The sequence below is a fragment of the Ptychodera flava genome, chromosome 17, assembly GCF_041260155.1.
Source record: "Ptychodera flava strain L36383 chromosome 17, AS_Pfla_20210202, whole genome shotgun sequence".
Classification (NCBI taxonomy): Eukaryota; Metazoa; Hemichordata; class Enteropneusta; family Ptychoderidae; genus Ptychodera; species Ptychodera flava.
Window position 1 is genome coordinate 9870402 of NC_091944.1, and position 27455 is coordinate 9897856.

At 36.1% G+C, this 27455-nt stretch overlaps 2 protein-coding genes across 2 annotated transcripts; both read right to left on the reverse strand.

The window, feature by feature from the left end:
* Window positions 1-10601: 10601 nt before the first annotated feature.
* Window positions 10602-12538, reverse strand: LOC139115363 (peroxisomal acyl-coenzyme A oxidase 2-like). The gene is made up of 3 exons (XM_070677428.1): window positions 12377-12538; window positions 11510-11656; window positions 10602-10772 (listed from the first exon to the last, which is right to left on the reverse strand). Exons 1-3 carry the CDS (start codon window positions 12473-12475, stop codon window positions 10701-10703), a joined length of 318 nt encoding a protein of 105 aa, XP_070533529.1. The 5' UTR covers window positions 12476-12538; the 3' UTR covers window positions 10602-10700.
* A 531-nt stretch (window positions 12539-13069) lies between these two features.
* Window positions 13070-26518, reverse strand: LOC139115362 (peroxisomal acyl-coenzyme A oxidase 1-like). Its single transcript, XM_070677427.1, has 9 exons — window positions 26325-26518; window positions 23078-23237; window positions 21262-21369; window positions 17989-18108; window positions 17410-17525; window positions 16898-17067; window positions 15980-16142; window positions 14204-14394; window positions 13070-13315 (listed from the first exon to the last, which is right to left on the reverse strand). The coding sequence occupies exons 2-9, from the start codon at window positions 23103-23105 to the stop codon at window positions 13150-13152; spliced, it is 1062 nt and encodes a 353-aa protein (XP_070533528.1). The 5' UTR covers window positions 23106-23237; window positions 26325-26518; the 3' UTR covers window positions 13070-13149.
* Between the last annotated feature and the right edge of the window lie 937 nt (window positions 26519-27455).

Here is a 27455-nt window from a genome sequence, read left to right on the forward strand (position 1 = left end):
GACTATGAGAAGTTTTATGTCGTGACGTGCCAAATGGAGGCTCTGAATTAGCATGGACGAGAGCTGAGCTGCGCATGCCTCGGTGGTATCGTTTTCAACTGATTCTGATGATGATAAACTGCCTCGTAGATTTTTAATGTGTAGAGCTGCATAAAATATGCTGCATCCTTGACCATAATTTAGTACAAGACTGGTATTATATTACATTTTTTTAAGTTCACCTCTGATGAGGCTAGAATAATTCTGCCCACATTTTGGTCAGAAAATAGATACATGCTTGACTTATAGTTTTCAATAATTTAAGGAAAAACCAAAACGAATGCTTGCAATCTGCTCATAAAATTTCAAAGTCATATCAGAAATGATATCAGATGCTTGTTTTATTTTAACGTTCTGCTACTTACTCTGTAGAATTTTAATAAAGTTTTTTGTAGTTTGACTTTTTTAACTCTGCAGAAATTTTCATCATTTTTAACCATGTACGTTTTTAGCCTAATTTGATTGTTTTTTACATTTTAGTTTGTTATGCTTTGCTGGTATTTTATCAATTTTAAATGTGTAAAGCGCACTGAGACGTATGTGTAGTGCGCTTTAAAGAAATAAATATTATTATTGTTATTGCTAAAGAGTTCAGACCTCGACTGGCAATTTCTTTGAAGAACAGTTTTGACAAATTAATGTGCTAAAGTATACAATGCTGTTAATTATGGCCCAATCTTAACAAATTTCAACATTGTGGCATCTTACTGGCAATTGTAGCTTGAAAATAGCAGGCAGTCATTTGACAGTCCTCTACAAGTCAGTTTCGACAGTTTACAGTAACGACTATTATTTCTTAGCACTACGTTTGACAATTTAGGCGACCATTCACTATGTTTAGAGATTTTTTCCATCCAACGATTGTCTCGTCATGAAAAATTACCTCTCAGGGCTCACTCTCTATTCCATGATCACAACTCATTCAGGATGAGAAACTCGAACGCTGTTGACCTACCGATATCTTTACATTATAATCTTTACATAATCTTTATTCACTTCAACTTCAACTTCATAGTATTGCAATGCAAAGGAAATAAGTGAAAATACAAAAGTCGTCGAAGTGAGCTAGAGGCCAAACGTAGTTATAATTAAAAAATCAAGTTTAGCCTCGATCTACTCTAATAAATGTATGTACTAAGTATACAGGTGAATTTTGAAAAATAACTCTTAGAACAAAAGCTTCTCCAACTCTACAGGATACAAGAAAGTAGAATTCAGGTGGATGATTTATAACAACAGTTTGAAAAAGTAAAAAATCTGACAGAAGTTTCACACACAGGTTAACGATTTGAACGCGATTGGAACGAATTTGGATAATTGGACATTCATATTTTTCAAATTTCTCAAGAGTGTCAGGTACCATATATATAGCTTTCTCATAAAGAAATGTATAGCTTAAAAAGGAAAGCAGATGAGCTTAAGCTTATAATTGCGAATTAAATCGACATGTCGTCACTGTCCCATTATCACAAATTAGTTCCAATCGTGTTTTGATAAAAGTTTGTATTCTTTTTTAAACATGCTTCAGACTTCTTTTAGTATTGCTTATGTAGGTAATGGAATTATTCCAAATCTTTGGTTCAGAATACTTAATATAAAATTGGTCCGAATTGTTATAAGATTACCATCGGTTATGTGAAGTGTGTCATACACGTGTGCTATAAGGGTAAAATAATTTTTAAAATTTGGCGGCAACAAGCCGTTTACTGCATCATGCACAAACGAGCCAACTTGATAGTCCTGGTGTTTAAAAATGTCCAAAATGCCCAAAATAATAATTGCATCTCATAATTGCACGAACAATTTTTTCGGTACTTTGAAAATATCCTCTAAGTAAGTGCGATAGATATTTTTCAAAGCTTTCGAATCATAGGAAATATGAGGTAGTACAAGTCATTTTTAAAGTATTACAAGTGCAGAACGGGGTAATACAGGCCTCAACTACACACATGTACATTGCGGCAATGTATATTGTGTGGGCGTTTTGCTGACACAGTGTTTGTGAAATATAGAATTTTCTGCATTGATTTCAAAATTGAGATATACTCTGCTTTCAAATCCTCACCAGGGAGGAAATCCTCTCAACTACTTTTGCGGTGGGGATCGTACATTGTCACCAATGAATGATGATTGTTTTCTGTCTCACAAAGAATCATGGTGAAAATTTCAAGTCTCACAATTTATGTGAAGAATTACCAATCTCACCGGTGTCATACTTGAGTCTCACCTGGGACAACAATTCTCACCGTTCGTTCGTGAAAACAAAACCTTTCTCACCGACGGCGGTGAAAATAGCAATATTCTGACCATTTGAGAAAAAGCGTCGCTTTACCACTCATGGTTCGCAAGGTTTCCCCATAGCGCTTGTGTGTCTCCCTTAATTTTTTATTGTTGCCAAGTCTATTTTGAATTTTAGTATCTAAATAAGTACTGTCCGGAAGGCTTTATCTAATCCCCTTCCGAGAAACTCCTTTTTATCCGCGTGCCAAATGAATCAGCACGTCGTTCGTGGAGTTTCGCATGCTAACGGAACTACGACCCCGTAGCAAAATTCAAGTCAAGCTGGTGCCAGTCAATCGAAAACCCAATGTTTGTCTATTTTTATGTTTGACTGTCATCTGTCCTGGATTCAGAATGTGTCCAATTTAATCAGACAGTGCATTCCAGTAATATACAATAGACGTATTGTTTAATTTAGCGATCGGCGGAGCAAAAAGTAGTATTTTCCGCGTAATCCGTCAGAGCAACCCAGAATGTAATCCATACTCCTCGAGCTCTTTCTTTAGCAATAATCTGCAAAGATATACGCTTCGTATATCACCATAATGATATGTTCCATATACAAAGATATACTTTGCGTATACCACTAATTTTGTGGTTTCACCAAAAAATTTCAGAGATTAAAATATTTTTGATGGAATATTTTAACCTTCCAGTATTGTCAATTTGAGTGGCATCTACGCCAGTATGTCTTGTACTTTTGAAATAAAATACTTTATCGGTAGGTCACTGTGCTCAGTTTTTCACACTTTGGTAAAATGTAGACAGGAATTCACAATTTGCATACTCTCTCATGATTGTCATTTTGTATGCTTTTCAGCTGGTGCCATTGACCTGGCCAAAGTTGAATAACCTCAAGTCAGATTAGACTGATAAATCCAAAAAGTCCACTGATGCATGTACAAATGAACTAATTTAAGAACTTGCCCTAGATATATGGCTCCACGACGCTCTACGAGGTAGTGTTGAACATCTGCGTGCAGAACTATGCAATACATGTTTATTTTTACTTTTCGTGCATTCCTAATAAATATGCGACTATATGGTAATTGGGGGGGGAGGCTTGAATACTTTTCATCATATAGACGGGGGACTTAAAAATTTTGGAGGATATTGAGGGGGATCTGAAGATTTCTATCGCGATTCCTTCACTATTTTTATTGAACGCAGGCCGTACATTGTTCTTCCTACCTAATTTCTTTGGAGGCAGCCGTCGTTACAACTGTGTCGTTTACACCATGGTTGTTTACGGCAGCATTTTATTTCCCTGTCACATTCTCTGTTGTACATAGCAGACAATTTATATTGCATAAAGTGAACAGATAAATTTGTAGAATTGAAGGATAAATTCCTCGCATTAAAATGCTAAATATCACAGTAATACAGACTACACTGCTAGTACACATCTATTATCACTGACAAATCCAAAAACTCCACTGATGCATTTAAAAATTAATCAATTTAAGAGCTTTTACACTCTTTCCTTCGCATCATCACATGCGGAGATTATGGGATGAGAAAACGCCCAAGATAGCTTGATCTCATCATTATGTCATTATTTGGTAATTTTTATGTCATTCATCAGTCAATATTTGCTCACAATTTGGTTATTTGGTCTTCATCATCTCAATCTTCTCTTATTGTCGTTATTATCTCATTATTCATTATAATCCAAAGCCTAGAAGATAGGAGCCACCATTGATTAATATCGTTATTTGAAACTTGTGTTATATTACGCCATGATTGGATCATTTGGGTTTTATATCTACTAGTGGTTATTCCATTATTCACGGTACACGGTACCTCAGAGATAATATCAGTAGACCACATTGCTCTGTAAACGATCCTTCGTTGAGGTACCATGCTCTATACAAAATTGAAACTGTATTTCGAAAGTATTTCTCGGTCTCCTAGATTTTGTAAATGAATGGGTGATTTATGGTCCAATTTACTTCGAAATGAGTATATCATGAGTATATCGGGTGAAAAACCCAAGGTTGGGACGATTTGAAATTTTCGGAAAAGCATGAAAACGTACATACCCATTTTGTGAGTGCCGTCGACGGGACTGCGATTTGGAGTATCATTTGCCGCTCTAAACGTCCGTAACACCCTGCCATAACGAAGTGAACACGACATCTGGTTATCATCTGTACAGCATGTTTAAGTCTCTCTACATCAAAATAGTCAAAACCAGAATATTATGATATACCGGAAGTACAGCCGCATCACTTTAACGTTAGGCTTTAACTTTATTAGAGCGGATAAACTCACCAAGAGATCTGTTAAAGTAGTCTTACAAAGTACAGAAGATAGGAGCGACCATATTGAGAGTGCTATGACCGAGAAGTAAACTTCTAACTGGTAAACAACCTCTTACACCGAGAGGCATCATGCCGATCAATGCCTACAATCTACAAGTTTTTTCACTGAATGTCGTAGGGTTGTTTGGTTTTTGTTGGGGGAGAGGGTGATAGCTACCCTTTAAATACTTCAAGTTACTACGGATACTCTGCAAGATAAGTTGCCTTATTTGCAATGATTTCTGCGCATGAATCAAGTAGGTTAAATAAATTCGTCACCATATAATAACGCTACCACGTAATTATGTAATGATTACACAAGCATATAATATTGACCAAATAATCTTAGAATAACAGCCAAAATGAAAAATCCACGTAGTGCTATATAGAATTATGATTAAATACTTTCAAAATAAAGTTATCGATACTGAATGACGAGATAAAAATAACCAATATCTCTAATAACAACAGAAAAATGAGAAAATTATAACGTAATGATCAAATAATGGCATTATCACGATGATATGCTTCAAATAAGGATATCGATACTGGATAATGAGATAAAAAGACTGGAAAATCAGACAATAACTGAATATTGAGATAATGACGATCGAATAACTGATTATTGAACAAAATAATGACCAAATCACGACATAAAAAGACCTCATGACCAAATAATAGCATAATAATGATGGCATAAGTTTGAGATCAAGCTAATTTTAGTCGCGCTCTCACCCCAATATGTAAGTAGAACAGAGTGGAATATTTTAACAAGGCAAACCAAATGCGTATCACTAATATTCTGTGCTGTTAGTTCCTAACAAAATATTATAATGCATTTAACTGTAGGAAAATTGAAACCAATATTTGAATAACCGGATACGACAACGTCAGTCATCATCACATCAACATACATTTGATAAGGCACAGCTGTATCCTCTCAGTACGTTTTCTTTGACCTCTATTTCCGATTTTTTTTCCGTTTTACTGTTCGTTGTATAATGCAGGACGTGTATCACGTGTTTTAAGTGTTTGCCTTAAATGGTTTGCAACCAATGTTTCCTATCTTCGCTTTAGCTGCAAGTTTTGCTACTATTTGAAGTTTTAGCGTTACAAAACACGTTGCATACGGTAGGCCAAGGCTGTATTCACAAACACCTTTGGAGGGGGGATTCATAAAAGTTCTCAGATTTTTTCAAATGCCCCCTGACAAACTCACATTGCGTTAAAGTCACCCACCCTTCTGACTTGCTATAATTTTGAAGTCCTCCCCTCAAAGGAACGCAAAATGGGGCCGATGGGGCGATGTAGTGCTTCGTCCAAAAATACCAAATCATAATACATGAGAGTCCATTGCGCAAACTATAAGCACTCTTCCGATGAAAAACAAGCCCTATCTCTACATTTATATCTTTTTTGAAAATTCATGTAAATATATTTTTTCTTGGAGTGGCAGGTACAAAGTGCGCGTGTGTTCAAAAAATCTGATTGTTGGATTATCGATAATGTTGTTTCCCTATATATGATAGTATAGGAGAAACTATGAACAATTGTTTTCAATGTGCATTTATAGACGTTTGATAATTGACATAAATTTACTTAATTGGCATAGTGTGGTTATCAGTGGACATTGTACAATAAGTTAATTTTAGAATTCCGTAGAATATGTTAATTCACTATACATGGTAGTCTATGACAAAACTGTAAATAATATTAGCCTATATAAACTAGCAATATCTGTGCATTTATAGACGTTTGATAATTGATATAAATGTACTTGATTGGCATAGGGTGGTTGTTACCAGTGGACATTGTACAAGAAGGTTAATTTTGGAATTCGGTTGAAAAGGGTGATTCACGATACATGGTAGTCTATGACAAAACTCTGAATAATATTATCCTATATATTACTATTAATATCTGTACATATATAGACGTTTGATAAATGATACAAATGTACTTGATTAGAATCGGATAGTTCCAAGTGCATGTGTGTACAACAAATTTGATTTTGGAATTTCCTACCAAAGTATTGATCAAGTATACATGATGAAACTTAGAACGACTTGAATCTTTATAAAATTTGCCATACTTGTGACCACATACGGACGTTGGATAATTGATATAAACGTAATTGATTGGAATACGGTGGTTACAACAAGTGTATATGTATACTAGAAATTTGATTTTGGAATTTCGCCGAAAATACGGATCCACTATACATGGTAGTCTACGACAAAACTGTGAATAACTTTAGCCAATATAAAATTATGCCACACATGACCATATATAGACATTCGGTAATTGATATAATCATACTTGATTAAAAGGGGTGGTTACAAGTGCATATAGATACAAGAAATTTGATTTTGGAATTTCGCCGAAAATACGGATCCACTACACATGGTAGTCTACGACAAAACTGTAAATAACTTTAGCCAATATAAAATTATGCCACACATGACCATATATAGACATTGGATAATTGATATAATCATACTTGATTAAAAAGGTGGTTACAAGTGCATATAGATACAAGAAATTTGATTTTGGAATTTCGCCGATAATGTTGATCCACTATACATGGGAGTGTATGACAAAACTGTGAATAAATTTGTCCAGTTTAAAAGGAGCAACATCTGTGCATTTATAGACGTTTGATAATATGACAGAACCCCATGACCTCGTAGGTCGCTCTGTGGCTTCCGCAGGTATTTCCCTCGGGATACACCGTATCCCCCGGGAAATACCTTCTGAACGCCTAAAGAGCGACCTCCGAGGTCATGGAGTTCTGTTATTATTACATGTGTTCCCCTATTTTGTCGATCGCCGTCGAAAAAAACAGCTAATCACGACACAGCCAGATTGCATATGGATTCTATATAGTGCGCATCGATATACTGTGAATGGCCATTTCATCAGATGATAGCTCACTGAAATCAGTCGTACTGAACTTGTCTGCAAACTCAAAAGCATTGCATCGACCGATAGCCTCGGTTCACATAGAATTGCATCAAACCTGCATCTCATTGAAAGTTCAAATTATTCAATCGGTCACATTTTACCTGTTCCAAAGGTTAACTTCGCAAGTTAAAACAGTTAACTTTGTTCTAAAAGTTTTTTTTGAACATTTGGTCACTAAGTAGTAACCCATAGTGCTCAAGAAGGACCGTCAATAACTATAATACATTGACTTTATTTATTTATAATATTCGCAAGTAAAATTATTATTATTATAATACAAACTTCGTTAATTTATAGAAATAGGATACATTCACAGTAAAAGCAAAAAGGTACTCAAATTCAAGAAGATTCTAAAAGGTACTCAAATTCAAGAAGATTCTACGTCTTACTGCCCATTACATTCATTCTGGACGTGTACAATAAGTTTATGTTGAATTCATACTTTAAAACACCTGTTATCATATGTACAAAATATCATAAAAATCATTGTAAATTTGTTAATAAAAAATTGTTGTAAATATATTTCAAATTGTTGGTACCTTTTCTTTTTGTTATATCAGTGTTTTCTACTAATTTAGGTTTGCCTATATTAAGTCATTGTGATTTAAATTGCTAATAGGGTAATCATATTTGAATATGTATGTTACATGATGTCCGTACTTTACGTTCTTGCACCATAACATATTTCTAAGTCAGCCATTGCATGCCATTGCTATCAGCTTGATTGTAGTGTTCTTGTCCTCACAACTTTGAAGTATTGGCTTGCATCATAGGCTTCAAGAACTTGTAGTAAGAATGGTGCACCTACACAAACAAAGCGTTTTTGAAAAAAGTGACAAAATTAAGTCAAATGCTCCTACGGAACAAAGCTCGAGGAAGGTCATATCAAATTCTTTGCATTTTTGTGGCATGTGCAATCCCTTTCAGGCATAATTCAGAAATTATTGGTAAAATTGACATTCCAATGTTTCCTTTTGTGAACTTTAGGAATTTACAGGCTTTTAGTAAAGCCAACAAGAGCTCATCTGCAAATTTAAAATAAATAGGGACAATAAGATTATTTCTTGATTGAAATTTCTGTCATGACTCCGTTTCTTTTTCTTTTCTTAATTAACAAAGAATATGCTTTGAAAGTTCCCTTAAATAATTAAGTCATGACAATGACATACTCCCCACTTGTAAAATTTGTCACTGGAAGTGACTTAATTGAAGTCGATATGATGCGTATGAAAAAAATGCCTGTCCCAACGACCTGTCTGTGACTGATACCAATATTGGAGTGCATCGTAAACAAGTAGACATTAAGATGAATGGCATAGGATTATGTCGTTTATCAAGTTGGACAGAATTAGGTATGTCATGCCCTGGCTCTCGAAATGTCAACATTCAACTAATCTGCAAGAAACTGGTCTAGGCATGTGTGAGTAATGACTTTTGACATAAAAAAACAGAATGTTAGACATTAATCAAAATTACCCAATGTTCATTACAGTAGAGACTTTCTTAGCTATAATTAGCTATAGATACTGCTAAATGACGTTCTTGACTAGTAAATATTTGTATGATCATAGAGAAAGATAGATAGAGTAGCAACGGGTATTGTTTAAGGCGTGAAGCGGTTACGTAACCCATCCATGTTCGTCTCGCCTCAGGTTGCTCTCGCCTCTCTTTTCCGAAGAGTGCCGACCATGAATTCTTCGGTAATTTTCGGATTTTCGCCAATTGTTAAGCGAAAGTATGTTCGGCAAAGTTTGTGTTGTTGTTGTCGTGTGGTGCTGAGCAGAATTGACGTGCTGGCGAAAACGGGAGTGTTTTGAGCTTCAGGAACATGAGTTTTACCGTTTTAAAAATTCCTCTCATATTTTTATGAATATATAATGAGTGTGTTTGAACCAAATTTGAAAGCCTTTTATCGATACTGTCTGGTTTTACTCAATGGTTTACGGTCAGTCATACCGTCTTTTACACGTGCGTCAAGGAAGGACATGTTTATGAAACTGCTGGCGTGTTATGTTTTGATTGGCGTGAAGCAGTGTTTCTGGCCTGAGAGCTCACAAAGTAACTATGGTTGCTACGCGACTGGCAGTACGATGCCATCTCGTCGTATTTTTCGCATAATCTCGTGTAATTATCAACCACAAACAAAGCCTCCAAAAAGTTTAACACCTTTGAAGCTCATTTTAATATGAAAAGCCAATAGTCTACCGAGACGACCATGGAACAAAAGGCATGCAAGTGTTGCCACTCTGTCTATCTTTCTCTGTGGTATGATCAACATCAGCAGCGAGTGTCATCAGATTTAGTGCAATCAGTCAGGATATAGATGGCTTATTATGAACGTACTTTCCGTCTTTAGAGGCTTACCTTTACTACAGAAATCAATAGGGTTCTGCAATACCATGGTTGTGAAAATGTAAAGTCAAACCTGGCTGCCACGTCGATCAATAATTAAACGACAGGATGTTGCTAAACGCTCTCAAACTACTACAAAATCAATAAAATTTGATGCAGTATTTCTTGACAAATCATACTAATAAGTAAAGTTAATTAAATATGGAAATTAGAAAGTAATTAACACAACACTGATAAACGTCTCTATACACAATAAAAGAAACATGAGCTCAACACCAAATTTCAACAAATTTGATTAAGTATTTCTTGACATATCAGCGTTATTATGAAATTCATTAAATATGCAAATCAGCAAATAATTGACATGATACTGCTTAACGTCTTTGCAAGCCACTACAAAACTGTGTGATCAACATCTATACCAAATTTCATCAAATTTGCTGCAGCATTTCTATACATATCTACTTGTTCACAATCCAATCCAATGCAGGAATCAGTCACAGACAGGGTAGTGGTACCCGCATTTCTTTCTTCATGCGCATCATATCGACTTCTATTTTTGGTCACGTCCAGCGACACATTGCCAATTACAAGGGGGAATATGTCATAGTCATTGACTTGTCTTACCTCCTCCTTATTCAGTGTCGACTTTTTAGCCCATTCATACAGATTTTCATAAACATTTCCATCGTATCTGCCGAGTACTGACCATAGCGTCTTATCAGGAAAGTCAAAGGCATCGACGAGAGCCACGGCATTTTGTCAAAGGGTTGCCAGGAGAGACACCACATGAGTTGTAACCATAGTGACGTGTTCTCCAGAGAAGTAGCCATCCTGTCCAGCAAGCAAATATGAAGGGATTAGCATTGTCTGCCTCAAACCATGATTGCAGTTGCAAAGTTTAAAATGAGGGAAGACTAAAAGATTGTTTTCACTATAGGTGGCATTCGTTGTATCATTACATTGTTCAAACATCTTAAATTCATACAAATGGTCCACATTTCACCTAACAATCAAGCACAAGGTTAACAATTTTGAGAAAAAAGAATGCTTTCTGGAAAGGAACCCTAGGAACGACCATATATTTCTGATTTTGAATACATTGGCTCCAAAGGCTGCTATAGATGAAGTTTTTCCGTATTATAAGCAGCAAGATTATGAACTCTACGCTGAGCAATGCTATGTGCTTACTAGTTTTTAAACACATCTGAACTTCTAAGCCTAGAAAACAAGCGAGACAGGTCTTCATGTGATCTTCTAGATTGAAAATTCAATTGAATTAAAAGCTTTTAAAACATACTATTACTTTCGGCAATGTGCTCACAATTTCAAAGCCAAGTACTAGTAGTGGACATGAAAATGGGATATTAAAAGGTAGTTACAAAACAATCCCACTTTGGGGTCATCTTTCTATGGACAAAGTTAAAGACAAAAGTTTTAAACTTTTTTCTTGAAGTCTGTATGACTCCTTTTACTGTGACTGCTGGACATGTAGCACTAAATACAAGACGAAGTCGCTCAAATCAATGGAAGACGACAAAAGTAAGTTTAAGATACAGCTGTTAACACACCTTGAGGAAGTCGCCAGCGTTCTCCTGTATACCATACAATGCATACAGCTGACATAACGACTTCAAAACCGACCTGACTGATGACGGCATGTCAGTTTCCACAACAGTTTTAATGAACGCCTTGGCAATGTAGTACTCACAGTGAGCCTGTAAGAAATCACATGAAGGGATGAGAATCTGAGACATAAATGTTATTAATGTAATATTTGATGTTAAGTGCAAGGGTATGGCTTATGTCTCATTAATAGGAGTGCATGCGCATTTAGATTTAAAAACTTTATTTACTAATGAGCCAGTAGCTTAACTCTTTTGTTTTGTATATCAATCACAAGTTTTTGGTCTACTTTCCCAAGCAACATTGAAACAGCCACTGTTTAGTTTGTCAACACAGCGTCTATACACATAAAATGCACGAATATTGTGTAAGTTTTAGGTTTATTTCAAGTCCAGACCGGGATTCACTTGTCAAGAATAACAGTGCGGTCTACAGGCCGAGTTGTTGACAAGCTTATAACTTTGTGTGTCAACATGCCTAGGGGAGTAAAACAAAGAACTGCAGTTCACGTAAAAATAATAGTGAAAAAATTATCAACAGTTACAGCAGTAACTTTTGATAATTTTTGCACTATTGTTTTAAATTCCCAGAAATATTTCAATTTACTGGGTGTTTGCTTTGATAGTAAACCTACCTTTGCTGAAAGAGAACGAAAATACATAATGCAATGGAAGGACACCACAATTATTAATACTTTGCAAACAAGAGACAGAGGCAGGCTTCCAGGCAAGCGCTAAGATTGACGGACAACCTAGACGGAGAAAGATGAAGACATTGGCATGATATTGTCCTCATTTTGTCATTTTACTCACCGAAGCTGCTAATAGCAGGTACACATGAGAGTTATTCCAGGCTCTGTGCTGTGGTTTACCTGCCGACATCTCTCCCTGAAACTTTCTCGCGGCCTCCATCACAAGTCTGACACATCGTAAGAACAACAAAAATTAAAATGCATCGCATGATGTTACAATGTAATTATATCTATCCTTATCTCCAATAAGTAATTCATCCTTTCCGCTTCATTTGATGTATTTCAAGTTTTTTTCCTGTGTGTATTTTTTGCAGAATTTTGAGCATTGCCTCAACTTAACCTATCTTGCTTTTAAATTACGTTTTAAATGTACCTCAAACTTAAATATTTTGAACTTAGTTCATACTTTACTTTAAGAAACTTCTTTCATTATCAAGAACGAAAGCCAAGGGTCGCCATACAAACTTTTGAGTAAAAAAGCAAACTATCAAATAACTATTATTTCAAATTCATGATTGCTGTTTTGCTCTACTGCAATATATGTTTTTGTTGTTCATAATATGCTGAAATCTTAATTTTTCTTCTTAATGCAAAATGACTCGATGCAAGATGTTGAACAGAAAAGAATTATAAGATATTGACAGCTTTCAAAATCTTTCTCAAATGCACGTTTTTCCTTGATCACTTGTCAGTGATCGTGCAACAAAGATTGAATGAAGAGTCTGAAAACTGCAATGCACACTTTATTTCCGATCTTCAATATATGATAAAAATGTTGGATACAAGCATGTGAATGACAAGGTCGGATTTCAAAAGTCATTGAAGATGAGACCATTATCTCTGTGCCCGATGTTTGTACGCATCATGTAACACTCCTAGATTCAACAGATCTGAATAACTACCTACTGCTGCCTTCCCTTGCGGACTTTCAGAGAGATACTCAACTTGTCCAGAGAGGTTTTCACCAGACACAGCATTGCTAGCACATTTCACCAAGTATCTGAATCGTAAGGATTGTTGCATATTTAATAAGCCCTGAATTCAAAAGCTATGGAAAATGACATCTTACTTACCATAGTGACTGTGGTTACATGAATTTCTGTTATTAAGAGTAAGTTAAACGAAAGAAAGAAAGAAAGAAACATGGCATGACTGTTAGCTAATATGACTTATTATAGATAAGGTTATAGAATTGAAGTATTAATATCAAGGTTACTTTTTTGTTTCAGAAACAAGTATATGAAGAATTGTATCATTTTTATGACATAATAATGAAGTGCAATTGGCAAATTGCATGTAAGACTAGCAGTTGTAATATCTGGTACATCAATAAATCAGACAAACTCTCAGAGAGTCTGCAAGCAGCTGATCATACTATATTTAATTAACAACAACAAAACGTTGTCAACATAGACTGATGAGGCAGTGCTCATGGCGGAGTATAACTTGTGCATTTGGCCATACCGATAGATAGTTTTGTTGGGTGTCTGGATATATCAGCAATGATTGAATACTTTTGTAGCACCACAGCTAAATGATGATGTTACAGTCACTTCAATGAAATTTGAATTTAGTTTATAGCCACACGCCTCGGTATTTTACTAGGAATTTTGAATATATCCGCCAGTTTTAATTAGGGGGCGTTGTTAAACTTTCAGTGATATAACCGTGGTCCTAATGTTTTCTGTCATATTCAAACATCTAGATTTATAAAAAGGTTCATTTCAGTTTTTTGGCACACTGCATGTAGAAGGATGTATCAATACATGATGTGGCTTAAGTTATTCCATGAACTCTTTTTATCAATAGGATTAACACAAATTCAAACTTCAGGCTCTTAGGCAGCGCGATAGACACTGATATTGAAGATTCCATACATTATTTGTACCTGGCTGTTTGAAGTAGCATCACCGTATTCTTTCCCTCTGCAGTCTGGAAATGGGTTACCATGGTGAACAAATCCGGAAGACCGCTGGCATGAGAGTAGCCATGGCCACCACAAGCAAGACGACAGACCTCTATCCCTTTACTCATGGTAGTTGTGGACACTACCTTCATTCCACAAATAAGAGCATGCATCTACAGAGAGAGAGAGAGAGAGAGAGAGAGAGAGAGAGAGAGAGAGAGAGCTCCTACGCTGTGGCTAAATTATATGTTTTCTTTAACTTTATACATTTATATGTGATCAAAGCATCAGTGTCAATATTATCATGCTCTAAATGGAGTTTTCCATTAATATTTACAATATGTATGTACTAAAGCTAATGAGGGTATCACACTTTGAAGCAGAGACTTCAAAATGAAAGACTTTACTTTTGATTTATGCTTTAATGTCAAAAATTTTGTGAAATGCCAAAAACTTTTCACGTGACTGCACAAACTGTTTATTATAAGATGGTTTACACCTGAAGCCATAATTCCATGGCACTACATATGGGTATTTACAGACAAAACATTTGGCAGGGTTGTGTAAATACACCTCACAGTAAATATTGAACTCTACAACGTGTTGAGCGGTCTCAGTCAAAAAAATGTTACAGCTTAGCCGGCTATTGAACCACTCTTTTTTGGGAGTGGAGATTTAGCCGAGCGGTTCTGTTTGTGGCCTCTCAGCTAGGCGACTGATGCCGTATGTTGTGGGTTCGAATCCGATTGAAAACTAGCCGTATTGTTAGAACTCATTTATTTACTATTTAACACTTAATATAGCATTGTATATTTGTTATGGTGTAGAAATACATGTACGGAAGCTGCATACCATGGTACAGAAATGTGGCTGTTTGTAGTAAGTCTAAACAATGATTGTTTCAGTAGAAGGCCATATTTCTACACTAAAGTGTACAGATTCTCACTACAAACAGTCAATACACTAAAAGTGCTCTTCAAACATGCTGATGGGTTTAAAAAACGAGGCTGTATATGTCGGCACTGGTGTACAAAAACAGAAATACAAATTGTGTTCATGTGATATCTGCCAGTGTTTTTCAAAAATGAAGTTAGGTGCACAGAAAATCTATGCGTATCTATACTACATTTTCAACAAACGTACATGTTGAGACACATGCCAAAAAGGTAAAGACGGCTGTTGAATGTCACATAATTTGCCATGTCATAATTTATTTTTGTCACAAGTTTTATGATTCCGAAGAAAATTTTATGACAAATAATTTATATATATTAAGTATCGTCAAGTTCCAGAAACGAGTAAAAAAGTTTTCAGTAATGTTTTGTTATGTGTCAAAACAATTAAATATCATCGTCAAAATTTCTCTCAAACCGTCGTAATCAGTTGAAACTTCATTCATCCATACATTTCAGTTGGGGCGCTTGTCAAATTTTTATTTGTTTTACATGTAGACCGATAGCATTCTGTTGTGGAGCATAACATTTTAAAAGAGCTGAAACTAGTGATGCACAATGAAATAACAAGATATTGACTAATTTGGGAGAATAAGGATATTGAAGTTATGTTGTTTTAATCAGCAAACTCAAGCTCATCTATTTTTCTGTTTTTGTTATTCACATGTTTTATGTGTAATTTGTAATATCGCAACTTTCAGCTTCAGGGCACCTAACACGTTTGATAAATATGATCAATTTAAAGATCCCATCCTCTCAAATTAGCCTAACTGTGTTAAATGTAAACGAAAGACATTTTACTCACATCTTGTAGATTACTGTAATTGCCATTAGCGAGTTCAACCAGCAGATTGTCATAAATTTTCATCGTTCTCATTGACATGAAATACAGAGCGTATGCCATGGCTAATTGAGGAAATAACTTGGGCTGCTGAGACTGGTAGTCCAATATCTGCGGCTCTTTATCTCTGAAAGAACAACCACACCAAATGATCGATAACTGCAAGGCATCAAAGTTTCACAAGTAAATGTGAGAAGGAGTTCAACGTACTCTATATAGGGTATGGGTATGTGCGTGAGAATGTGATATGTAGGGGAAATCTATATCCAAGTGGCAAAGTAATATTTTTAAATTCAGTGACATCCTTGCTCGCGGATTAAAATGTCAATAATGTATATTTGACTTTTGGTGAGGACAAGTACATTGATTTTGTACAAAATTGCCCAATGAATCAAATTATTACATACTCCGGAATCGACTTATAAACTCTGACACATTCAACACATATTCAATAGCAAGATGTGAAAGTAGCACAAAAACTTAACTAGTATTACCGTGGTTCGGCCACTGTATTGTGCACTTGCTTTTTAAGACAAAGATGGTAACCTGTACACTAAGGGATAGAAATTTGCCTTTCTGGTCTAGTTAGAAGTACGCACCCATGAAATTATGCGTCTTTAAACAAGTAGAAAGTATGCACATACAAACCGGCTATGACAAGTATTGTTAGCTACTAGTACAGACTTCTGAAGCTGGTAATAATTAGGAACAAATTCACGTTATATTCAAGTTAAAAATACGCACTTTGAAATTAAGTGTGCGGACAGATATAAAGCGAGCAGCTCTACAAACTGGCTAGAACCCGTTTTGTTGGTACTCTGCGGAGGCAAGAACAGATTTTACCCATTTTGAGCCGATGCTTTTTTGACAAAATGTATTTACCCGGGTTCCATTTCACTTTGTCTCCTCACAACACAATATCTGATTGCTACAGTGCATGCCTTGGCAAGAGCTTCCGCTGTAGCATCCAGGAAGGCCACTCTGATGTACATCATACTGCCGTGAGCTAGCCTGTCCGTTGGTGGCTTTGTGTATGTACCATCTGGCGATACCTTCACGTAAAAAACACGGAAAAAGTGTATGGAACACATGATATGTACTGGAGGAGCATTCAGATCTGTATTTGGTAGAGAGTTCAAATGACTAATCACAAAATCTACAACTTTCATCAAAATGGTATAGGGTAAATGTTTACATTTTAGCACGTGATGTCAAAAGTGAAAAATGAGTAAGCAAAAGTGCCGTTTGCATTGTGTGAAAAATCAATATAAGGTAAAAAAGGTGCCGTTTCAAAACTGGTGTGCATACATGTATGTGTATGCCCTTCTCATGAGAGTGCCTGCCTTTTTTGGACTTTTTTGTATTTTTACATAAAATGATCTATAAGAAAATACCTTTGCATATTTCATTAACATGTTTTCCCGTGGGATGTAAACATGGTCCAATTTAAGGAAGCCATTGTCATTGCTGTTGAAGCCAAACTTTGGTCCAATGTCTCCAACAGTTATTCCTTTAGTGGACAAAACGAAGATCATTCTATATTTTAGCTTATTTCATTTGCTTTTTTAGCTGTGTTTGTGTTGACAATTATTTATTTTCGTTCCTAACTTCTCGAAGATCGCCAAAGATTTGACTTGTTAGAGCTTAGAGCTTAAGGCTTGATGAGTAAAAGAGAAGTGAGCGAAGAGAGAGAGAGAGAGAGAGAGAGAGAGAGAGAGAGAGAGAGAGAGAGAGAGAGAGAGAGAGAGATTGGGGAGGAGGGACAACACTATTAAGTTTCTGAAATGTTGTTGGTAACTGAATTGAAAATCAATTTACCACTTGTTCCATTAAAAGGCATGCCCTATTTTGACTGTCAGGTCAAGGTCAGAATAGCCAAATCCGATCAATGACAGGAAACTTTGCGCTTTCCAACACCTGTTCATTAATCAAACTTACGCTGAACTGTTAAAGTAATTAAGACAGCGAAGCACCTTTCATAGGCTGGTGATTTTCCGTCTGTCTCAGCTGTACGATAAAAGGATGGATTCCATGCTTTTTACCTCTAATGAATAATTGTGCCATTACAACGGCATGGTTCACCGTTTTGCCCACTGGAATGAGAAAATGTTAACAGTCAATGAAGAAATCCATATCTTTGGGTTTTGGGATGAGTGGACTATTTCCAATAATGTCATAGTTCTGTCATTAACATGTAAAAATAAATGTTTGTCTGAAAACTAAGATGACGCTTGTAAAATTACACATGCAAGCAGACGAAAACACAACGTAATACGTGACTTGAAATATGATTAACATACAAAAAAGTATGAACAACTTAGACAACCAGCTGCAACAATAACTTATGCATGCAACACTGACAAAGTTTGTCTGAATTTCTAGCAGCAGTATCAGATGTCATGCATGTGCAGCTATATTTAGTAACAAAACTGCCACCGAGAACAGCCCTTAACGTATTGCAGTGTCACATTACATCACGTATTTGCATAGTTTTTATGTGCACTACTGCACTGAAGTACATGTAAAAGTGCACGCGGAAAATAAGTCCTTTTTAGGCATTGCTTGTTCTTGCTTAATGGACAGGTTGTATGTGCCTCGAAATTGAAAGGCTTGAACTTTTACTGAAACTTTCCTCAATGAAACGTTCACCCATTCTCTTAACAAATCAAGAATAAAAGTCAGGGGTTACAGCGCAAAATTTTGTACCAGAGAAACAGACAACCTAAAATTTACCAATATCTGAAATTCAAAATGATCGCCATCCTTGTGTTAACTCTATAGAGAATAATAAAATTTTCGATTTTTTAAGATCTATGACGGTGAAAATTTTTCTTACTTTACGAGCTTTATAATGAGGCCCAAAAGTGGTAGATCAGAAAACAAATGTAAAAGAGAGTCCGAACATTTGTCCCTGAAGCGCAATGTACATGTACCTTTAACCCTTTCACCCCCAGTTCCCTGTGTACAGGTCCGACTTTACCATAGAAAACAATGGATTTGGGACAAACCATGGTGGTGAAAGGGTTAAGTAAATCAGTTCACATTAATTTACATACTGATGGATGGTTAAAAAAGTATTATTGACCATCGACTGGAAGCTCACGCCATGTGCATGTTTCAATTAATATCATATGACTTCCTGCATGGTAGCCATATAATTAAGCAATAATTTCCGCTGCAGGGTTTTGCGAGATTTTGGTCCGGGATATTCGGTGCAATGCACGACATATAACACGAGCCGATTGGCAAGTGCTATATCGAGGGAATGGTACCAAAATCGAGAGTATGCCCTCCTGTAGCGGCGGTTATTGCTATTATATTATATAAACTTGTGTGTCTTTGTTGTCTTACTTGGTTAATTTCGTCACGTAATGCTGAAAAGGTTCGTCTGAGAGATCGAACGTCGGAAATTCAGCGCCCGAGACCGAGCATTTTTATGACTTGGGATTATCCGATTACATGATTACGTTGACAACACACGCAGTATGCTACAATAAAATATGCATTATGTTCATCAACATTTCATATATTCACAGGCAACGCGAACACTACACTTGTTGAAAACTACCCGATGCAGACACAGAAAACGGGTCAAGAGTTCAAATCAAATGAAAAAGTTCAAATCAAATGAAAAAGTAACAATTTTTTTCGTAAATTTACATAAGATCAATAGTCCTGGCTTTTTGGCATATTAAAAATAGATGCCTCGTTTTATATCGTATTCGTCGACCGTCACGACATTCATTCATTCATTCACCTTATTGCCTTTTTGAAATCTTTGACTTACAAGTTCAGTATTAAAAAAAGCTAAAGTAGGCAAAAGGCAAACATGGAACCAGAAAAATATCTATGCTTATCGTATTTGGTACCATCTCTTGAATGTTGACATGAAATATTACACCATGTAGCGCTCAGTGAAATATTTAGTATTAAACATTCTCACAAAGTCTTGTAACGACGACTGCTTTAATGTTTTTATGAACTGGTATTGTGATGTACTCATTTTAACAGTATTCGGTAAATTGCAAACTGACCCATAGAGGTATGCATTCTAGGTAAAGATAGATTCGCACCAAGTTTGAATCTAGTGTGATAACAATGATCTGCCATTTCATAATCTTACATAGGAAAAGGAAAATTCTGGTGCTGTATACCAAAAATAAATATCCCAACAAGAAATTTGTGAAGTTATTATCTAAAACGTTACAACTTCTGGAATAAGGGTGAGAGGGCTCTTGAAATCCAGAAAACATAATTGCATTTACATACATTTTTTGAGCGATATGAAAAGTATTCAATTAGAATTCAGAGGTGGTACAGTGAGGTTACAGAAGCTATTTTGATGAATAATTTGGACGTCAATTGTACCGAACGAACGAACAGTCTTTTTTAGGGGATGTACGTTTGATTGACTTGACCTAAGTTGACAAAACGTCCTATGTATATTGTAGATGACATAATATTACAAAGGGTCAGTTTTGATTTTGTAAAACATCATATTACGAATATGCATATTCAACGAACTTTTCTAATTAGGGATATATCTTGCTTGACTTCATCAAAGTCGATTGAACATGCTATGGACATTAAAAAATATTATAAAATATGAATGAAAGTTGTTAAGCATTTTTACATCAGCAAGTTACTAATTTGTATATTTAACTAACTTTGCTATATAGGGATATGAGACTTGACGGACTCCAAAAAACATTTATGAAACAAGTTATGTATATTGCTGAGACGATTATGTTGTAAAAGTTAAATATATTTAGCATTTTCATGTCAGATAATTTATAATTTGTATATATAATAAGTTTTCACAGTTTGGCATATATAGCTTGAATGACTTGACCAAAGGCGACTCCACTTGCTATGTAAAGTGGTGATACAATGACAGCAGTGAAAGAAATTTAGTATTTTTATTTCAGCTAATTACATATTTATATATTTAATGACCTTTGGAATTAATCTGTGTTGAATATTGTTCATGATGTTGATCATAACACTTTTAATGAAGTTGCCAACATGAGGCAAAAGTTTAGACTTATAGACCGTATATACCGTACTTAAAAAAATTGAGTTTTTCCGTGAGCTTCAAAATGAGCCCCACAAGTAGCAGACAAAAATATTTCCTTAAAGTTTGTGAGTTAAAATATCTGTCCCAGAGGCGCACTCTACCTGATACTTTAGCCTTTTCTTATACAAGAAATTAAGATACTTGAACAATCTAAGTGACGTTAACTTACAGTTTCCAGGCCACCATTTCATAGACGTCAAAGTAGGGCTATGGAGAATGAATTCCTGCGACTGCGGCAAATAAGTTGCTGTGGTTTCAAGTCCTCTGATGAAGGTCCCTGCAAGTCATGAATTGAACATACAGGCAATATATTGTGCATGATATCATACCAGTATATTGGTGGTGCAAATGCAGCGATCTGATTAGTCAAGACTTGAATATAACCATGCTATATGACACGGGTGGAACAGGCACAAGCTCTCAGCTAGAGAAAGCTAGAGAAAAATTCCCTTTTTGACGTTTCACGCCAGTATTCACTCTGACTTTATGATAAAAACCAATAATAATAACAGCGATATTTAGAGGTTATTTAAGTAATAAAGCACATACAGGAACGGTAAGCTGATACCATGAGATTTTTAACCAGTTCACGACATATATGCACGAGCGATAGCGAATGCATATATGAAGTGAATTGGTCAAAATTGAGTGGTATTCAGTCGCTGGGTGTGATGTATTGCTATTATATCATAACAGTATATTGAAATTTGGCTTGGAACGTCAAAAAACGGATTTTTGTTCAAGTTGAGTGCTCACGCGTGTGCCAGCCATGGTATATTGCCAATATACCACGGTTCTTTTCGCGTCTCGACCAATCAGATCGCTGTATTTGCGCCATCAATATATACTTGTATGATATAATACCTAATATCGCCTGCTCCTGTGTCGTATCAGCATGAGTGTCATTTGCGCTGCGTCAGACACGAGACGAAGTCGAATACCAGTATCACCATACCAGTATATTGATGGTGCAAATACAGCGATCTGATTGGTCGAGACACCCCCTCTCGTGCTCGTACCCTTGGCGTGTTCTAACACTTTTACTAGTGAAAGACAAATCGAAAACACGTCTCAGATTGCACCACACTGCACCAATACATAAATCAATTTCTCAAATTTTCACAAGACCTAGGAAAATACTAAACTGTTTGGAATTCATCCTTTATTATCACAGAAACATATGTTTTAATTGACTTCAGTTCATTAACCATGTTGACAACTAATCATACCGTATTCAGGCTTTTCATTCGAAGCTGGCAGCAGGTGAAATGTCACAGCTTATATATATATATATATATATATATATATATATATATATATATATATATAATATATATATATATATATATATATATATATATATATATATATATAAGTATACAGATGTCCTCGTTGGAAATTACAGTGCTCGATGCTAAGCAGAGCATTATAAATATGAAATCTATTACTTACTATTATGAAAATTATATGAAATCTATTACTTATTATTATTCATTACTTTGTACTTGAAGTAATTTGTTTACTTATATGTATATATATATATATATATATATATATATATATATATATATATATATATATATATATATACAGAGTAAACTTTATTTGATCTTAATCGAGTCACATCTATCTTCATATGATATATGTAAAGATATATCTACATCTATATCTATCGAAATATGAAGTTGTCCTCGTGGGATATTATAGTGCGCGATAAATATCAATGCAAATTACTTCAATTACAAAGTAATAATGTCTGTTACTTAAGTTTCATGCATCCTGCAATCATCAGACAGATGAAGTGAAAGGATTCTCAGCCGCACTCTCTTTTATATCGTTGGGCGGTACCATTCTATTCCTATACAAATAGAATAGTACGTCCCAAAGATATAAAAGAGAGTGTGGGGCTATCTTTCACTTCACCTGTCTGATTATATATCCAGCGGCTGGCTTAGTAACACTAACTCGCATATTCCGAAACTCACTTTCTAAATATTGTCCTTTCATCTTCATTCCTGAAATTATGCTGTGCAACTTTCTTTTCAACAAGGATGCCAGTCTTCACACCGAGGGCATATTCTTCATCCCTGAAAAGAAAGGCTCTCTCTCCAATTTGAAAATCTGGGTCATTCAAAGCAAGAGATTCTGTAGGGGAAACATCAGCAACAACACAAATACACTTAACACTTTCATCATTGATGAAACAAATCCATTGTTATCAATGGTGATTGTTGACGTGTTTGCTGGGATTTAGGGTGATCAGTAAATAACAGACTATTTACATTGATATAACACCTTAATATTATATCACGTTCTCTTTGTATCCTTAAAAACAGCTAATATTTTATCCTAACAGTAAACCGGACGTGCTCCAGTGGCTCCTGGACAGTGAGCTTATATTCTGAGCTAGATTCAACAGAATGCAATGCCTGGCACAGTTACACAGGTGGGTTTGACCCCCACATGACCCAAGTTCAGAAAGATAGCTTAAATTTAACGCCACACTAACACTATCTATTGGAAGCTTTTTTTCTAAATGCCGATACATTTGATGAAGCATGTTATACTTCTTTATATTGTAAAAGTTGCTTCACAGTACTGTGTACGTTATGTCTGTAATGCTGCCCTCCACGATAACTTTGAAAAACTAATATTAGAGGGCTGTTACGCTACTCGTTCGACAGCTCATATACAGTATACAACTACAACTGTATTGTATTATTCTGACGACAGAAATATTTTGATATGCCGTGGTATACCCTAAGGGTGTTGACAAATTGATTATCAGCTGTTAGTAACTACAGCCGAAGCCGCTCTTGATGAAATGACAAAGGTGTTATGCACACAATTGAGAGTCCAGAATGTAGGCATGCCAATGTATTGCCTATAAGCTAAAAGATTCCCTTTTATTGTATAACAGGAAAATAAATACATATATCAAAATAACAGCTTGCTTTAAACAAGGATTTTCTTCAAGATTGACATTCTTTCAAATCAACCTGATTAGAGTAAGGTGGATGCATAGTAACAACAATGACAAAACCATGAGCTCAAAGTTCACTGACGAGTTCAATGTTCAGTACATATATATATATGCCAGATCTCAGCATCAAAATCCAAACTCAAAGTTGCAGTGATGAAACTACTTATTCAAAATTTATGAATAATCATGATTTGTAGTCAAAAAATGATTTCATCGAATATACAGAAGCACTTCAGATAGCTGTATTCTACGATATATTTTATTTCTAAACCTTGACAACATGAATTGGATGACTTGCTTTCTGCACTGCAATGAAGAAAAATCCTATGGCTATATGAAACCCTTGCTGTTTAAAGGACTACCACTCTCTGACAAATCAATTAACATCTCTGATATTGTTGTGTTAGTTTGATTTTAAACAATGTTTTGACTAATGTTATAAAGGTAAGTTTTACGAAAACAGAACGGCAACCTGTTGATTTGTTGTGTTATAAGCCTTTATTAGAATCACAGGGGTCAGATGATAAATAGGTCACTAAGTCGAGTTTCAGATTTTTTTCAGTTTCTACTGAACATGGCGGAGGGATTGCATAGGTTTAAAATGATGAGCACAAGTACGCTTGTCGACCTGATCACCAGGCTATGTAGCGAATTGCGGTTTATGAACATGCTTGCGCAATGTGCTTTTATGCTAGCGTTGGGACGATCAGTTGGACTGTTAACTCAAAGAACAAAGAACTGAAATATGCTGAGAAAGTGACGTCCACGCCTCGGCTTCTATATCCAAAATGTTTCAGCCACATGAAATAACAAAGATAACTTGCTAATAAATTTGAAAATTCGCTTGGCATGCATCAACATGCCTTGTGGTGTTGGTGTGGTCGAAGGTTTGAAGATCAACAAATTTAAGAGGATTATTGACGGTCAAATGAGAGAACTGATTAGACTTCGATACCGAAGAATTAGCCCACCATTCATCAGAATAATAGTGAAACCTGGACGAACAGATTGATAAAGCATTGGCATCATGCCGGGCGACAGAAATTAAAAAGCAAGCAGAAATAGCCACCGGTGACACCGAACACCCAAAGTCTGTCGACCCAAGCTGTATTTTAACTTTCCAAACTTGGATTAACGATAGAATCATAGATGATTTATGACATCCCTGATTCATAAATTTCCATAATACAGCTGGGCCATCAATCTGTTCGGAGGCATGATCGCAAAGATAAGGGTAACAAAGTTCTCGACAAAAATTAAACTAATCATTTACAGAGTTTGAACAAATGTACAGATGTTATATTTTTGTCTGTAGCATAAATAATGCAAATGGAACATAGAAAGTTTTTTTGGCCATGATATTGATTGCTTCTTGCATGTACCCTGACTTCTCTTAGGTAACAGTGTGGAGTCCTTGGTAACTACTGAATTGAAAAGGGGTCCATTGCCGTTTGGATCAGATTGTACATGACAAAAAATTTGATGAATAATGTTTGAGATAGGCTATATTGTACCTGAAATGAGACAGAATTATTTCGGCGATCACGTGAACTAAGTAACCCTAACCCTAAAACCCTTCATTTGCTTGATTTTTATCGAGTGAAGCACAGTGGGGGCCACGAATTTGGGTGCGAAGATCTGACAATTTGGTCAGCTAACATCTAACTCCTACTATGCTTCACCCGACGCAAAGACTAAGCAGTTTAACATTGTTAAAGTTATTGGAAGGAAGTGGAAATTTATTTTATTTTAACGTTATTAGTTAGTCAGTACTGTAATTACAAGGCGTCTGTGTTTTGTGCACGGCTATTGTTTTATTTTAACTATCATCCAACAGGCGTTAGCCCAATTACAGGATGAGGTAATAACCCACTAACCCCCAATGGAGCACTGAGGAGTGAAGTGCCTTGCTCAAGGGCACAACACCGTGCTGGAGTCTCGAACTCACCATCCTCCGACAGTGAGTCCGTTACTTTGGATCTACCGGGTCTTGAACCGGGTCTTGAACTCACCACCCTCTGACAGTGAGTCCGTTACCCTAACCACTGGGCCACAGCTCATATAAAGTATTTGACGTCATCAGTCAGTGGCTATACCACTTGTAAAATGATGCCGCTGCGGGTATTTCCGACAGACATGCTCGACCTTTGGATTCGGAAAACAAGGTTGCACTTGTATACCGAGCAGACAGCGCAAGGCACCGCGCTGCAGCCTCCCCGGTCCACAAAGAAACACAACTTGTAACTTACGAATGTAACGTCGTCTCCTGGTTTTGTCTTTTCCTCCATCTGTCACATACGTCAGTTCTTCTGCTGGAAAACTTGCGCCATCTCTTTCTTTTTGCAAATCTGGATTGATTGGCATTTTGAAACAGACTGTCGCTTATGTTTATGGATATAGACTCTGAATCAAGCGATGCTGTTCAGTAGTAGGTACACAATCTGATTTACAGCTGTATCCAGTTCTGGTCAGGGTCACAAGGGTCATTAACATAATGACTCCCCTTGTCGGGTGAAATTTGTCGACCTGTGGCAGCATTTCGAAGGGCTTAGTATCTCCATATCGGTTGATTCTCATTATTTACAGCAACTTACGGATTCTGAGACTATAGCTACCTTTTATCCGATGGGTTGCTTGGATACAATTCAGTAAAAACAATGAGTTCAAGCCAACCAGTTCGCCGAATTCTTCTCTGAACTTTACAGATGCAGCTAACGAAGCTGTTCGTGTGCAGATTTTGTGCGGGCGTGGAGAAAAATTATTTTCTTTTAAATGGGTGGGGAAGAAATTTCAGTTGTTACAGTAGGTGGGGAGTTGTTATAGGAATACCATGGTTGGCAGAACTTCAGGGAAGATTAAGCGTCTAACATTAACAGAGAGGAGCAATGTCCGAAGGTTGAGATGATAGTCCGATAGCTTTCGAGTGTATATCACACCCTATGCACTGACTAAACAAACACAGGGTAAGAGATAAATAGTTGTATGAATGAAATGTGCATGTTAGAATATGTACATGTTCATCTGGTGGGGAAAGGGGAACTTTCAGTGGTGGGAGAAGGCAGTGGGGAACTTGCACTGATGGGGGAGTGGGAAGCGGATAGACCATAGATACTGGAGGTCATCATGATTCACTTACAGGGCACATTTTCCGCATGTGCCAGTGGGAGGGCAGTCAACGAACAGCTTCACTTTTCACGCCAAATGTTAAAGCTCCATGAGCTGCATCTTTTAGCTATTTTTCGAGAACTTTTGTTTTGTGGTTTCCCTACACTTTCTGCATTGAATCCCTAAACTGTAATTTAATGCCAAGTATTTAGCATATCAACACAACCTATAGAAGTATAATCTCAATTGTTATTGTTGAAAATTGTATTCAAGTC

Bases quoted from the DNA above. Each gene is read 5' to 3' on its own strand.
- LOC139115363 (XM_070677428.1), bottom strand. From the start codon at position 12,475: ATGGAGGCCGCGAGAAAGTTTCAGGGAGAGATGTCGGCAGGTAAACCA. The intron at 11,657-12,376 runs GTGAGTAAAATG...GATTTCTTACAG, and splicing joins ACCTGCTATTAGCAGCTTCG to GCTCACTGTGAGTACTACAT. The intron at 10,773-11,509 runs GTGTGTTAACAG...CTTGCTGGACAG, and splicing joins ACGCTGGCGACTTCCTCAAG to GATGGCTACTTCTCTGGAGA.
- LOC139115362 (XM_070677427.1), bottom strand. From the start codon at position 23,105: ATGAAGATGAAAGGACAATATTTAGAAA. The intron at 17,068-17,409 runs GTATTTTCTTAT...TTTTACGTGAAG, and splicing joins TGTTAATGAAATATGCAAAG to GTATCGCCAGATGGTACATA. The intron at 16,143-16,897 runs GTAAATACATTT...TTGTTCTTTCAG, and splicing joins CAAAGTGAAATGGAACCCGG to AGATAAAGAGCCGCAGATAT.